Genomic DNA, 12,677 nt, shown 5'->3' on the forward strand with positions numbered 1-12,677 from the left:
CTTCCTTTCTGTTTTATCGTCGATTGCCGACAATTCTTCCGTATCTTCGATTTCCTGTCTTTCTCTTGTATCCACCGTGTTTTCCTTCTTTCTTTTTGAACTCTTCTTCTTTTTCTTCCTTCTTTTTTTTTTCTGGTTGATTTTTTTCTTGTACTTTCGGTTTTTCCTCTACAGTCATATTGATTTCTTTATGTTTTTCCTGTTCATTTATCTTTTCAACAATTATTTTCCTCTCTATTTCCGTTTCTTCTTCTATGTTGTCTGGTTCTGCTCTGATTTCCAGTTTATTCTCCGAAAAATTTATGGTGATGTGTTTTTCACTCAATTCATCAATTCCCGCTATCATATCATGGTTTAAATCTTCGATCACCACACATTGCATAATATAGTATTTGTCTCCCACTCTGATCCGCACTCCCAAACCTTCATTTACTGTCGTCAATTTTTTGTTGTTTGCACCCACTAAAACAACCCTAGGAATTTTGTACACAAATCTGTCCAAATTTAATTCTTTTACTAGTTTCTTATTGATTAACGATATCTCCGATCCAGAATCAATCAAAATTTTAATCGCTTTATGTTTTATAAATGCATCTAAGAATATTAAATTGGAATTAGAACTTTGTCTTTCATTTCCCGCCAACTGTATAAACTCTCTCGGATGACAAAATATACCGGAGAGTTGTTTATGTTTGTTCAGTGGATGCTTTATTGAAAATCCTGTCTGGATTCATTGCATATATCTTCTTCCTCGTTTTCTATTGTTACATGATTCATCTCCCTTCTATTTTGTCGTTGGAAATTCTGATTGTTTCTACCGTCCCTTTGTTCGTTCGTATTCCTAGTCGGAGATTTTGTGCATCTCTGTTTCTGTTGTGATTTTCATATGTTCTATTTTTTGCGTGATTCCTGTTATCATAATTTTGTTGTCTATTGTAATTTTGGTATTCTCTCGGCCTATCTTCGTTTGTTGATTGGGCATGTCGGTTTCTCTGGTCATAATTTGATTGATACCTTCTTGCCGGTCCATTATATTGTTCATGTTGTCTTCTGTTTCGCATTTCTCTTCGTTTTGCTTCCCTTACTTGAAGGAATTGGCACAAACTATCAATATCTTGATAGTTTCTCAAAATCACGTGGTCCTCCAGCGTTTCTTCGAAATGTCTGCTTATCATTTCTACCAGTTGTTCGGTAGAGTATTTGTAGTCTAGATATTTGGAATTGTTATATATCTGCAAAGCATATCTTTCCTCCGATATTCCCATTTTCTCGTGATATCTTCCATTCTGTAGCTCTTGGTTGATTTCCCTCTGTTTAACTTTCCCCCAGAAATAGTTGAGAAATTTATTTTCGAAATCTGTCCAATTTTCAAACTCATCTTCTTTACTTTCATACCATAACGCTGCTCCTTCTTTCAGATGGTTTCTAATTGTTTCTTTGCAGTCGTCAAAATATCTAATATGTTGCAATTTGGTTCTCAAATTTTTAACAAATGGTACTGGGTGTGTTTTTCTAATATCCCCGCCAAATTGTATTTTCGCGTCGCTTGTACCATGGATAATCATTTCCCTTCTTTCTCCACAATTCTGTTGATTCTTGAGTTCCGCAATTTGTTTTTCGTTTTGCTTAAATTTTTCTTCTATTTCTCGCCTGTCTTCTTGTATTGCATTTTCAAATTTGCTTTCTAACTGTTCTAATTCCATCTTCTGCACATTCTTAATATCCTTCATTTTAGTTTCTATTTCTTCTCGTTGCATCTCCAGTTTCCTTTCTGTTTCTTCTCTAACTTTTTCTAAACAGGCTTTCATTTCATTTTCATATTTTTCCAAACGCTTTTTCAATTTGCCATCATTCTCTTCCAATTTCTGTTCTATTCTCTGTGATATTTCTCTTTGTGTTTCTTCCATGGCTCGTTTTGATTCCTGTTGATTTTCTTGCATTGTCCTTTTTGTTTCCTGTTGATTTCTATCCATTTGTTGTGACTGGAGTTGCATCAGTTGCAATAGTTTCTCTATTCCTGTTAATTCCTGTTCTTTTCTCTCCATAATCGTTGTATCTCCTTCATTATCCAATCCTTCTTCAACAATTTTTTCCTCTTCTCTGTTTTCTTGCATTTTGCTTTGCCTCCTTGTGGTCGACATGTTGTTTCTTTTCGTTACTGTTTTCTTTGTCCCCGCCAAATGTGAAATTTTACAACACTCTATAAGTTGCAGAACACGACAAATATTTCTCCCCAAATTTAATAAATTTTCTCCACAAATATCAAATATGCAATCAGTAAATTTCAAAATAAATATCAAATGTACGATTGGTAAAAAAAAATCAAATAATTCAATGGCAGTAAATATCAAATACCTACGATCAATCCATAAATCAAAATTATTTTTACACCTGGAAAAATTGTCAAATTATCTCTGGATCACCTGTAGTTATTCCTTATCTCTTTCCCTACCATCAAATGCAAAGCTGCGATATTTTTAAGCCACCACGTTCTGGGCTCCAGTTAATGTGATATTCAAAGATCGGTGTGCTCAAAGCAATTGATTAGATAATTAACTAATTAATTAAATTTAATTTTAATGATGCACTTATGATTTAATCACACTATTTAATGCTTTAATCTCAGGGTTTTATATTCTCGTGCTTCAATATCTCCTTTGCTTTACATATGATAAATAAGGTCAAAGATTAACGGAATAAAACACATATATGGTACAAAAGCATCTATTGAAATAAATTCACCCTCAAAATATCCTCTAAAAATAATATCTCCTATTCTGATTATTGAAATAACCCTACCACTATCTAAAGTACTTATTGAAATTTGCGTTATGAATAATTCTACAAAAAAAATAAAACTGTCTCTCGGATGATGAGTTGTCCAAATTCTTGTCTCTGGTGGCCTACAATTTACTCTTAGCAGCCCCCCTATGTAGTCAGCAATCTCGCAACAAATTATTGCAAGCCTATTGTCATTAATGACCCCCTACAGATGCACGTATCTTTCAAAAAACAATGCTAGCCTTTTCTCCTCTCGATAAACTGAATCTATTTCTCGTTCCGGCATGCAACGGTGACTCTTGGAATATAAGTAGAACAATATAACTTACAATGCTTTACGTGATGAGCTTCCGTCAGGACACTTATTTCAACAAACTCACAACTATTCACTTATCTGCCTTACTACTTCAGGAGACTCTTAGAGATCACCACTAGTCGACTTAACGATCATTTAACAACTGACTCTTCTTCCACCCTCTAACATTTCGCTAAACTCCCATTCTTCATACCTAGCCCCTCCTTTTTCCTTCTTCACCAATCCGAGTTCCTCAATTTTATCCCCATCTACCTTTCAGATAACAAACACCAATTTTCCCTACCATTAGAAATTTCCTAAAACTAATTACATGCCAATCGGTTTTTTTTTCCTTTCTTAATATCTAAACAAAGATTACATTCATTTAAATTTCTAAATACAATTATTCCCTCGCCGCAAAAGTCCATTTGGGAAACCCGGTCTCATTGTCCAAACACATAACCACTTTCTTATCATACTAACTGTACAAAGAAAATACTTAATCCCTATTTAAATTTTGTTTACCTACGGCCATCCAAAGATAATTGACTTTCATTTCTTCGAAATGAATTTTGGTATATTTTTATTATATGTTTTAACTTTTCTAAAATATTAAGATCGAAACCATATTAATTCAAATTTTACATATCTTAACAATATATATATATATATATATATATATATATATATATATATATATATATATATATATATATATATATATATATATATATATATATATATATATATATATATATATAATAAAACATTTGGGGGTTAAAAAACAAATTAAAAGATATTATTTTTCGATAAAATGAACGAAATGAAACTGTTTCTAGATACATAAAAACGTGTGGCCGGATACATGTGGCCGCGTGTATCCAGTGCGGATACATACTAAAAATGACGCCATATAACAATCAAATCATGTTTTTACAGGTTTTTCTTAAACTGGCATACTAAGACCATGTTTTATATTTGTTTTCTTCATTTTGACAACTTCGGCCTGTGAAACCCTATTTTTGTGTTACCATGGTGGCACTCAATCTGTTAAGATTGCATTTTTACTTTATCGTACTACATAGGTACGCAGTATGAGTATAATAGATAAAGTTATAGGATCGTGCAAAAAGTTTTTTTTCAGATTTCACTTTTTTTCGACGTTTTGAGTCCCCCTGAGTCTAAAAAGAAAATAAAAAAAACATGTCGGAAGTATGTACGTATGTACGTACGTATGTCGCCAACGCCCAGCAAAAACTACTGGACCGATTTCCATGAAATTCGGTATGAGTAAGTTTAAGAGAATTTGGTCGAGAAACTAAGCTTTTGAAAAAAATCTCTCAAAGGGGGGCCGAAATAGGGGGGTTATTTGGGGCCTATTTTTGCAAATTTTGACCGAAACGAATGAAATTTAATTTAAAGTTAGCTCATCGATAGGTAAATAGAAATACGGAATTTGACATTTCCAAATCCAAAATGGCGGCCAGCATGGCCGACCGCCCACCCGATACATTTCACTACCAATCTAAAAACTTGTTTAAGATAAATTTAATTTGAAAAAACATTTATATAACCTAAAGATGGGGCTATAACAAGAATATTATCGTTTTTCAGAAAAAGTTATGGGTTGCCTATATTTAAGGGGTCAAAATTTGACATAAATTTGAACTAAATTTTCTCAAAAATGACTGCAAGGAATTTGTTTATTTTTTGATATATTTTTGATATCCTATCAGTAATTTGAATAACATTGGTCATATTTCTTAACTCCTCATAGGAGGGGAGTTATGAATTTTTTATAAAAAAATATTCGAGTGCCCGTAACTACCTCTGTAATAGAAACTAAAATTTGAAATTTGACAGAAATATATAGTACTTTGTTATCTATTAGCACAATAAATTTTACCCACAATATGGCTTCCGGTTTAACCGGAAATGAAAAAAAAATCTTAATTTTTTACATACGCCCTGTATATTTTTACATATTTTGAAAGAATGTAAAATTATTTTTCCAATGACATAAAACTCGTTGCTGCAACTCAAAAACTCGAAAAGTTACAGAAAATTGAAATTTTGCTATAATCTTGTGTGTCCCCTCTCACGCGATCATAGCAGAGCATTATTATAGGGCAGTCAATGAGGGTATTTGGCTCCGAATTCCATCCTACTACATCGATGTACTTGATATTTTCACAGTAAGTAGGGAATAGCTCAAGAAACAAAATCTACCCTATATACTATGGCGCTTTTATCTTGGGGCAATTCCCACCCCTTCAAGGGGATGGAAAATTTATTGGTCAAAATAAGCATGGAATTGGCTAGAGAACCTATTTTTAAGCAAAAACTGATGTATACTTTTTTTTGAGAACTCAATACTTTTTGAGTTATGCGTAGTTGAAAATTGGCCATTTTCATTTAAAAATGACACGTTTTCGGACGGTTTTTTGTGAATACCTTAAAAACTATGCATCAAACTAAAAACACTATATACAAATTTTTTTTAATTATAAATAACAAAGAGATTCGTTCCTTCGTAAATTTTCTATTTATAATACAATAAGAGATATGGTAGGTAAAAAGAGTTTGTTTTTTGGTGCATGCTCAAAGTGCTCATGCTTTTGTAGTGTTTGAAAAGGCCTTTAAAACGAGCACCGTTAAATGTCGGTTACATTCAGACTAAGCGAGATATGGTGCAAAAAAATATATGACTAATGTACTTTAAGGAAAAATGAGAAGTACATACATTTAACCCCTCATTCACCAGAATTTAAATGCATTGTTTTTCTTTTGCAATACCTCCTAATATAGTGTTATTTCTACTTTCAAAAAGTTGGACGGGTGAAAAAAATAAGATCAAATTCTAGAGCGCATTTTTAAATTTTCTTAAAATTCTTCCTTTTGCTCCATGCAATTCGAAAATGAAAATGTTCTATCCCCGAGAAGTGGTGAGAACCGCCCCCATAATAAAAGCGCCATAGTATATAGGATAGACTTTGAATTAGGAGATTGGGCTTTGGGCTACTCCCAAAATTTCATTACAATCCATGCAGTAAAATGCAAATATTGTAAACTATTAATTTCTCAGAAAAATGGACTTATTTGAAATGAAAGTATGACTAATATTCTATTGATTTATGCAATAATCTATAGTGTGTCCCCGAACATTTTCTCAAATGCGGGAATTAATGATGCGTAGAACCATAAAATATTTTCAAGTATACAAGGTGTTTCTAAAATATCAAAATAACGAGTAACTTTTTTATTTTTATAGAATGCCAGTATCTAGTACGATAACAATAATAGATCGGTACGATAAAGTTCTCGGGCGGCCCTTCCGTCCAGCGTTTTTGTATACTGTTTTTTAATATTATATCATCGCTCGGGGTCACAAAGTTTCCTGGCGCATTCACGAATCGAATGCAAAAAGAATTATTAAGATCCGTCTTGTCGTTTTTTTTTTCGGAGGTTCAGTGCTTTATTGCTTCGACTATAAGTATGTCGTCTTCAACATAAATTCAAACACTGTTTGGTTTTGCGGTTATTAGCCAAGTACGTCAAACCTTACTGAAGATGAACTGATAAGTTCAAAAACGTTTGTTCTGAACAATTATTGAAATCCATTTTGATTTTTAATTTAATTTTTAATTAAATACTTTACCACTTCAGTGTTAAAGTTTTTTAATTAATTTTTTATTTTAGTATGTAGTATATCACCAGCCAGCAAAAAAACATCTACAAAGTTTATTATGGCGCCGCCCACCCCCCCAAATTAGAGGCGCCTTGCAATGTGTCAGCGTTGGTTTTACGTGTTCAAGAAGAAAAATAATCAGTTTATCTTTTCCTATGAATATTTTAGTTTGGTTTATTAAAAGGGTTATTGCATATAGGAGTTGTTTATTAATATAATACCAGCTGTAGATTTTGTAAAATGTTAAATACAAACTAAAATGTTTTAGGTCATCAGTTTTATAACATAATGACATAACCAATATTATTACAGTCGGAAAAATGAAAGAATACCCATGAACGAACATATAAAACACGCTGTATTTTCCTGTCACCGTGTCACAAAGAAAATTGCCCAACGCAATTACATGTAATAATAACTATTACATGTACTTGCGCTGGCCAATTTTTTGTATGACACGGTGACAGGAAAATACAGCGTGTTTTATATGTTCGTTCATGGGTATTCTTTCATTTCTCCTACTGTAGATACCAGGATACCTAAACGGTACATTACTGTATTTGATCATATCTGTGAATGTATAAGATTTTAAACGTCAGAAAAACATTTCTAGAAGTCGTTAACACAAAAAAAAACAACAAATTTTAACACACTTCAACCAGTCGTCATTAGCACACTTCAACCAGTTTATGGCAAAAACCATATATTAATTTACCTTTGTTTAAATTTGGAAAACTTCCATTGGAAGTAGCTAAAGAAAAAGGAAAATACAATTAAAATACATTTATACCTACATAAATCTATACAAGTGTAAATAATAAAATATAATATAACATACTGTGGCTATAAAGGATTGAGAAAATAAGAATATTACAAATGTATAGAAATTTTGTTGGTCAACGCGTTTAACGTCGGCAACGCGTCAGGGCCTCGATTTTTGACCCTTCGCTTCGTTATCGAACGTATTCGCTTCATATACTAAAGAGATACGAAACGAATACTTTCGATAACAAAGCGAAGGGTCAAAAATCGAGGCCCAGGACCTCGATTTTTGACCCTTCGCTTCGTTATCGATCATTCGCTATCTGTACACCAAACAGATACGAAGGTTTCACACTACAAGTTCAACTCCCTGTATAAATAAAAATAAGCACAACAGCAATGGTTTATTAATGCCATATTTTTTTATTTATTGTCAAAATTTTCAAGAATTATTGACATTGCTAATTTTCGTTACATCAAATACAGGGTCAAAAGGCAAGTACATTATTTTCTCAGTAATGTTAAATGGAACACCCTGTATTTATATCATTATTGAAAAGTAACATTACCGTACTTTAATATTTACATAACATTCCCTATGTCCAAATTTATTAGTTTTCGAGATATTTTCATTTTTCAGAGCAAATTATTTTAGGTGTCTAAATTTATTTAAATTTTAAGTAAGCCATGACTGAATTGACAATTGACGATTACTGATATTATCAGTCCGGTAATAAATGTAACAATGTAGCAAATAAAGATATAAAAATAATTTATTAGTAATAAATTTTACAAAAAAAAACACGCAAACGCAAAATACAACATTTTGTGAAGACAATTAAACACTAATTTTGTATGTAAATGTAACAATGTAACAAATAAAGAACGAAAATAGCATATTGTACAACAAGAGAGAAAAAAGACATATTTCTCACGAGCGCAGGCACGAGCCGAGGCACGAGGCGAGTGCCGCAAATCAAGTGAGAGAGAAATATGTCATTTTCTCTCGTGTTGTACACTGTACTTTTTCTATGGAGGCGTTTTTGTCAAGAGTTAAAACTTCAAATTAAATAATTTAGGTGGTTTTAGGTATATTAAATGCCTAAATTGAAATAAAATACATATATACACATAGGTATTTAATATTCTTAATATTTATATACTTTATTTATTTAACAATATAATTCACAGTTGAACAGTCTTATAAAAGGTAATTTTTGATAAGTTTTGACAACACATTTTGTTTGACAAAAATAATGGTGTTTGTATTGTGCATGTTACCATGGAAATGGCGATCATATGTATTTAAACTGCGGTGAACCCGTGAGAAAAAATATTTCTCACTGCAATGGCCGACTTTTCTCACTGCCTAAGAAATTATTCGTTTTGAATGTATGTAAGTAGTGAGAGAAGTTGCACATTGTATAGCATCCATAGAAAAATATTTTATCAGTAATACATTTTGCAAAAAATTACGCATGAAAACATTAGAAGCTACTTTTAATAAAATATTTTTAAAATTTAATTACATAAGGTGTTCAAAATTACCTCATAACAAATTTATGCACGCCTAAAAACGATCATTGAATGAGCTACTGACTCTACGAAGCATTTGTAAATTAACACATCGAAATACATTTTGTATTCTATTTTTCATTTCATCCCTTGTGGTTGGAGGTATTTTATAAACTTCATTATTAACGAACTCCAAAAAAATCAGTCCAGTTTATTAAATTCTGGTGATTTGGGTGGCCACGCTACTACTCCATTGAAAAATGAAAATATCTCGAAAACTAATAAATATAGACATAGGGAATGTCATCTAAATATTATAGTACGGTAATGGTACTTTTCAATAGTGATATAAAATACAGGGTGTTCCATTTAAAATTACTGAGAGAATAATGTACTTGCGTTTTGACTGATGTATTTGATATAAAGAAAATTAGCAATATGAATCATTTTTGAAAATTTTGACAATACGTAAAATAATATGGCAATAATAAATCATTGATGTTTTGCTTATTTTTATTTATACAGGGAGTTAAAATGAAACTAGTAGAGTTGGGAAATTTAGCGATACAAACGAATCAATTTACATTATATTTATTGTTTCCCACCTTTAGTCGTGTCACAGGAGTATGTCAACTAAAACTGTCACTATCACATTGGCAGTTGCCAAACTCGTCCGATACGTCTAAAAGTGGGAAACAATAAATAGAATGTAAATAATAATAGAATAATAATAGAATAAAAGGACATCGCACACATCTTATGGAAAATATAATGTCACTCAAATTCAATAAAATTTATACGAATAGATGCGTTTTAAATTAACGGTCAAATCTTATCATTGCGCCAACTCTATATTTTCAATAATAAGAGCAGAAATTGATATAAATAAATCTGAAATCAAATGGGTACGTACATAAGTTAGAGAGAGAAAAAATATTTTAAAATACCCAAATTGTCGGTACTCCATAAATCAGCGGATTAGTTTCACTAATCCGCTTAGACCCAGCGGGGTTTAAGCTCTTGTGAATAGCACCCAGAGCAATAGTAATTGTAACTGACACTTTTACTGACTCAAAAAATGTGATTTCGATAAACTTTAATTGCAATTTGCGTCGTAATTAATCATAATTAAGAGTTGGCGCAATGATAAGATTTGACCGCTAATTTAAAACGAATCTATTCGTATAAATTTTATTGAATTTGAGTGACATTATATTTTCCATAAGATGTGTGCGATGTCCTTTATAGGTTTTTATCGCTAAACTTCCTACCTATACTAGTTTAATTTCTTTTTATTTCACACCTTAATATGTTTTCCATCTTTTGCGTTATTTTTGCCCGTTATTAGCGCGCTCTTCACTGTAGCGCGTATATTATGTTTAAATATGTACATATAAATGAGTTACCTAACCCCAAAAACGAAGTTTTGAGATAAATGCAATCTTTGCATTCGTATCTCTATTAAGCTTATGGGATGGCGCTACAAATTATGTAGCGCCATTTAGTCAAGCATAGAGGTAGGTTGTATAGACCCTTTTAAATCTGAAGATTTAATGTTGCTGCTTTTATTGATAGATTATTCGAAAATGCTTAATTTGTGGCTTAGGCCACTGTTGCTCTGAGCGCCTCAACTAGTATAGGACGCACGCAACGCGTATATAATATAGGTATAGCACCTCTTTTTGGATGGGGAAAAAGCATTGAACTCGTGACCGTCATCGCTACGGCGAGATATTAGTAATTTATATACTATAGTTTCAATGTTATAATGACCGAAGTTATAATGGCTGGAGGAGGGATAGTGAAGCGCCCCCGAAGTACACTTTGAATCATAACTTTCATGAGCATATTTTCAATCAGTGGTAACACGTTGTACCTACGGAGCTTATGATTTATTAAAGATTTATATGACACTGAAATTGCATTTTTCGCAAGTATAATTTTGGTATTCATAACTTTTTGCAAAAGTGCTTGGCGTATATAGGCGTATATAGCTATAGCGTATATAGCTTAAGCATATATACCTACTAATCTAAACATCATGGTAGCCAACCTCGCTAAAGAAGATTTCACTTCTGAGTGCCAGCTTTCTTAGTACAGTATCATTTTTGAAGTTATACTTCTTTAGGCGCGATTGAGATTGAGGGTGAATTTATATTGATCTGCGCGCATGCGCACACTGACAGTTTGGTATTAGTCTTTATACGGGCTCTGATTGGGTGTTGAAATGATCTGTCAATAATTGTTCAATATGGAGGTTATCGGTAAACAAAAATGTTGTATAATATATTAGTTTTTATTGTTGTGAGGACAGAAATAAAATCAAATTTATAATTATAGTGACTTTTTAAATAGTTTTGAAAAGCCACAGGTACGTAATTCTAAATGTTTCAGTTGTATTCCAATAAAAAATTATCTTCATACCTATTTGGAAAATGTAAAAAAAATTATGTACTTACCTAGTACTTGCTATGCTATACCCCTAGTAGGCAATGCTTTAATTTACATAATCTGATTACGAACAAACGTTCTACAAATTTTCATCTAATGTATCGTTTTCTTACTTATTGTTGTATTTTAATTCGACAAAAATCAAACTAAGTAATAAAAATTCATATAAACAAAATGTCAAAAAGTTGTTCAGTTTGTGTATATTCCCACATGACGTATACGCGAAGGTGGTGCAGTTTGTAATCCCTCCGACTCTCGTACGGCGGGATACATGGGAAGTAGGTTCAAGCCCAATGCAAGTTATATCATTTTTTTATTTTTTTTATAGATTTTATGATTTTAAGTATATTACTATATAATTTTTTTCAGAAAATACATATTTAATTAAAATTTTTGGCAACAATTACTGTTCAGAAATCATTTGTGGCATTTTTCAATGTGTTTGTGTGTTTTATTCTTTTATTTTTTTAATTTTTGGTATTGTTTTAATAAAAATTTTTGGAAAGTAGTAGAGAAACTGTTTAAAGTATATTGATTTCGTTGAAATCATATAATAGAAGTATAACTTCTTACGTGCGTACAAAGTACACACACATTCTTTTTTTTAAATGTATGCTGGCTCTGTGCGCGGGTTTAGTTTTTATAAAGAATTTAAAAAAAATAGTTAATGATCCAGCTAATTCGTTAACTCATTTGATTACGTCCCTGTTTCCTAACATTTCATATTTCAAATCTAGGACACAAGCAATAAAATCGATGTTTTGAATTAACCTTTGATGAACATATTTTTATTTATCTTTCTACTGAAATAAAATTGTACATGTTTAAGCTTGGTCTGTGATTGTTTATTGATTATAAACAAATCAGTTTATACCGCCACATGACTGCGTGTATCTTACGAAACAAAAATTTGGTGCTACCGATAATATAAAAATGAATTATTTTAACTAAAGACTAAATCTATTATAAGGAGTATTATAAATAAATAAGTATGGTTCGCCCTGACGAGAGTATACTATCTGAAACAACAACGATACGATCAGAACTAACACTGGACCGATTAGTTTACAGAATTTTTTATTGAAAATGGACATTGACATTTTGACATTTATAATAAAAATGGACATAAGGAATTCTTATGACAGGAACATCTTAAAAAAGATAATAGTGAAATTTGTGCACCCC

The 12,677-nt window shown here is 31.7% G+C and overlaps 1 protein-coding gene across 2 annotated transcripts in view; it reads right to left on the minus strand.

Moving 5' to 3' along the window:
• Positions 1 to 12,677, minus strand: part of LOC114334835 (uncharacterized) — a 322,752-nt gene that overhangs the window by 43,582 nt on the left and 266,493 nt on the right. The window contains exon 6 of one of the 2 annotated variants that reach the window (XM_028284940.2): positions 7,480 to 7,515. The exons of the other annotated variant lie outside the window; for it this stretch is intronic. Coding sequence (XP_028140741.2) covers positions 7,480 to 7,515 — 36 coding nt within the window. The remainder of the gene's footprint in view (positions 1 to 7,479; positions 7,516 to 12,677) is intronic. 2 annotated transcript variants of the gene reach the window in all.

This window comes from Diabrotica virgifera, chromosome 3 (genome assembly GCF_917563875.1).
Source record: "Diabrotica virgifera virgifera chromosome 3, PGI_DIABVI_V3a".
Lineage (NCBI taxonomy): Eukaryota > Metazoa > Arthropoda > Insecta > Coleoptera > Chrysomelidae > Diabrotica > Diabrotica virgifera.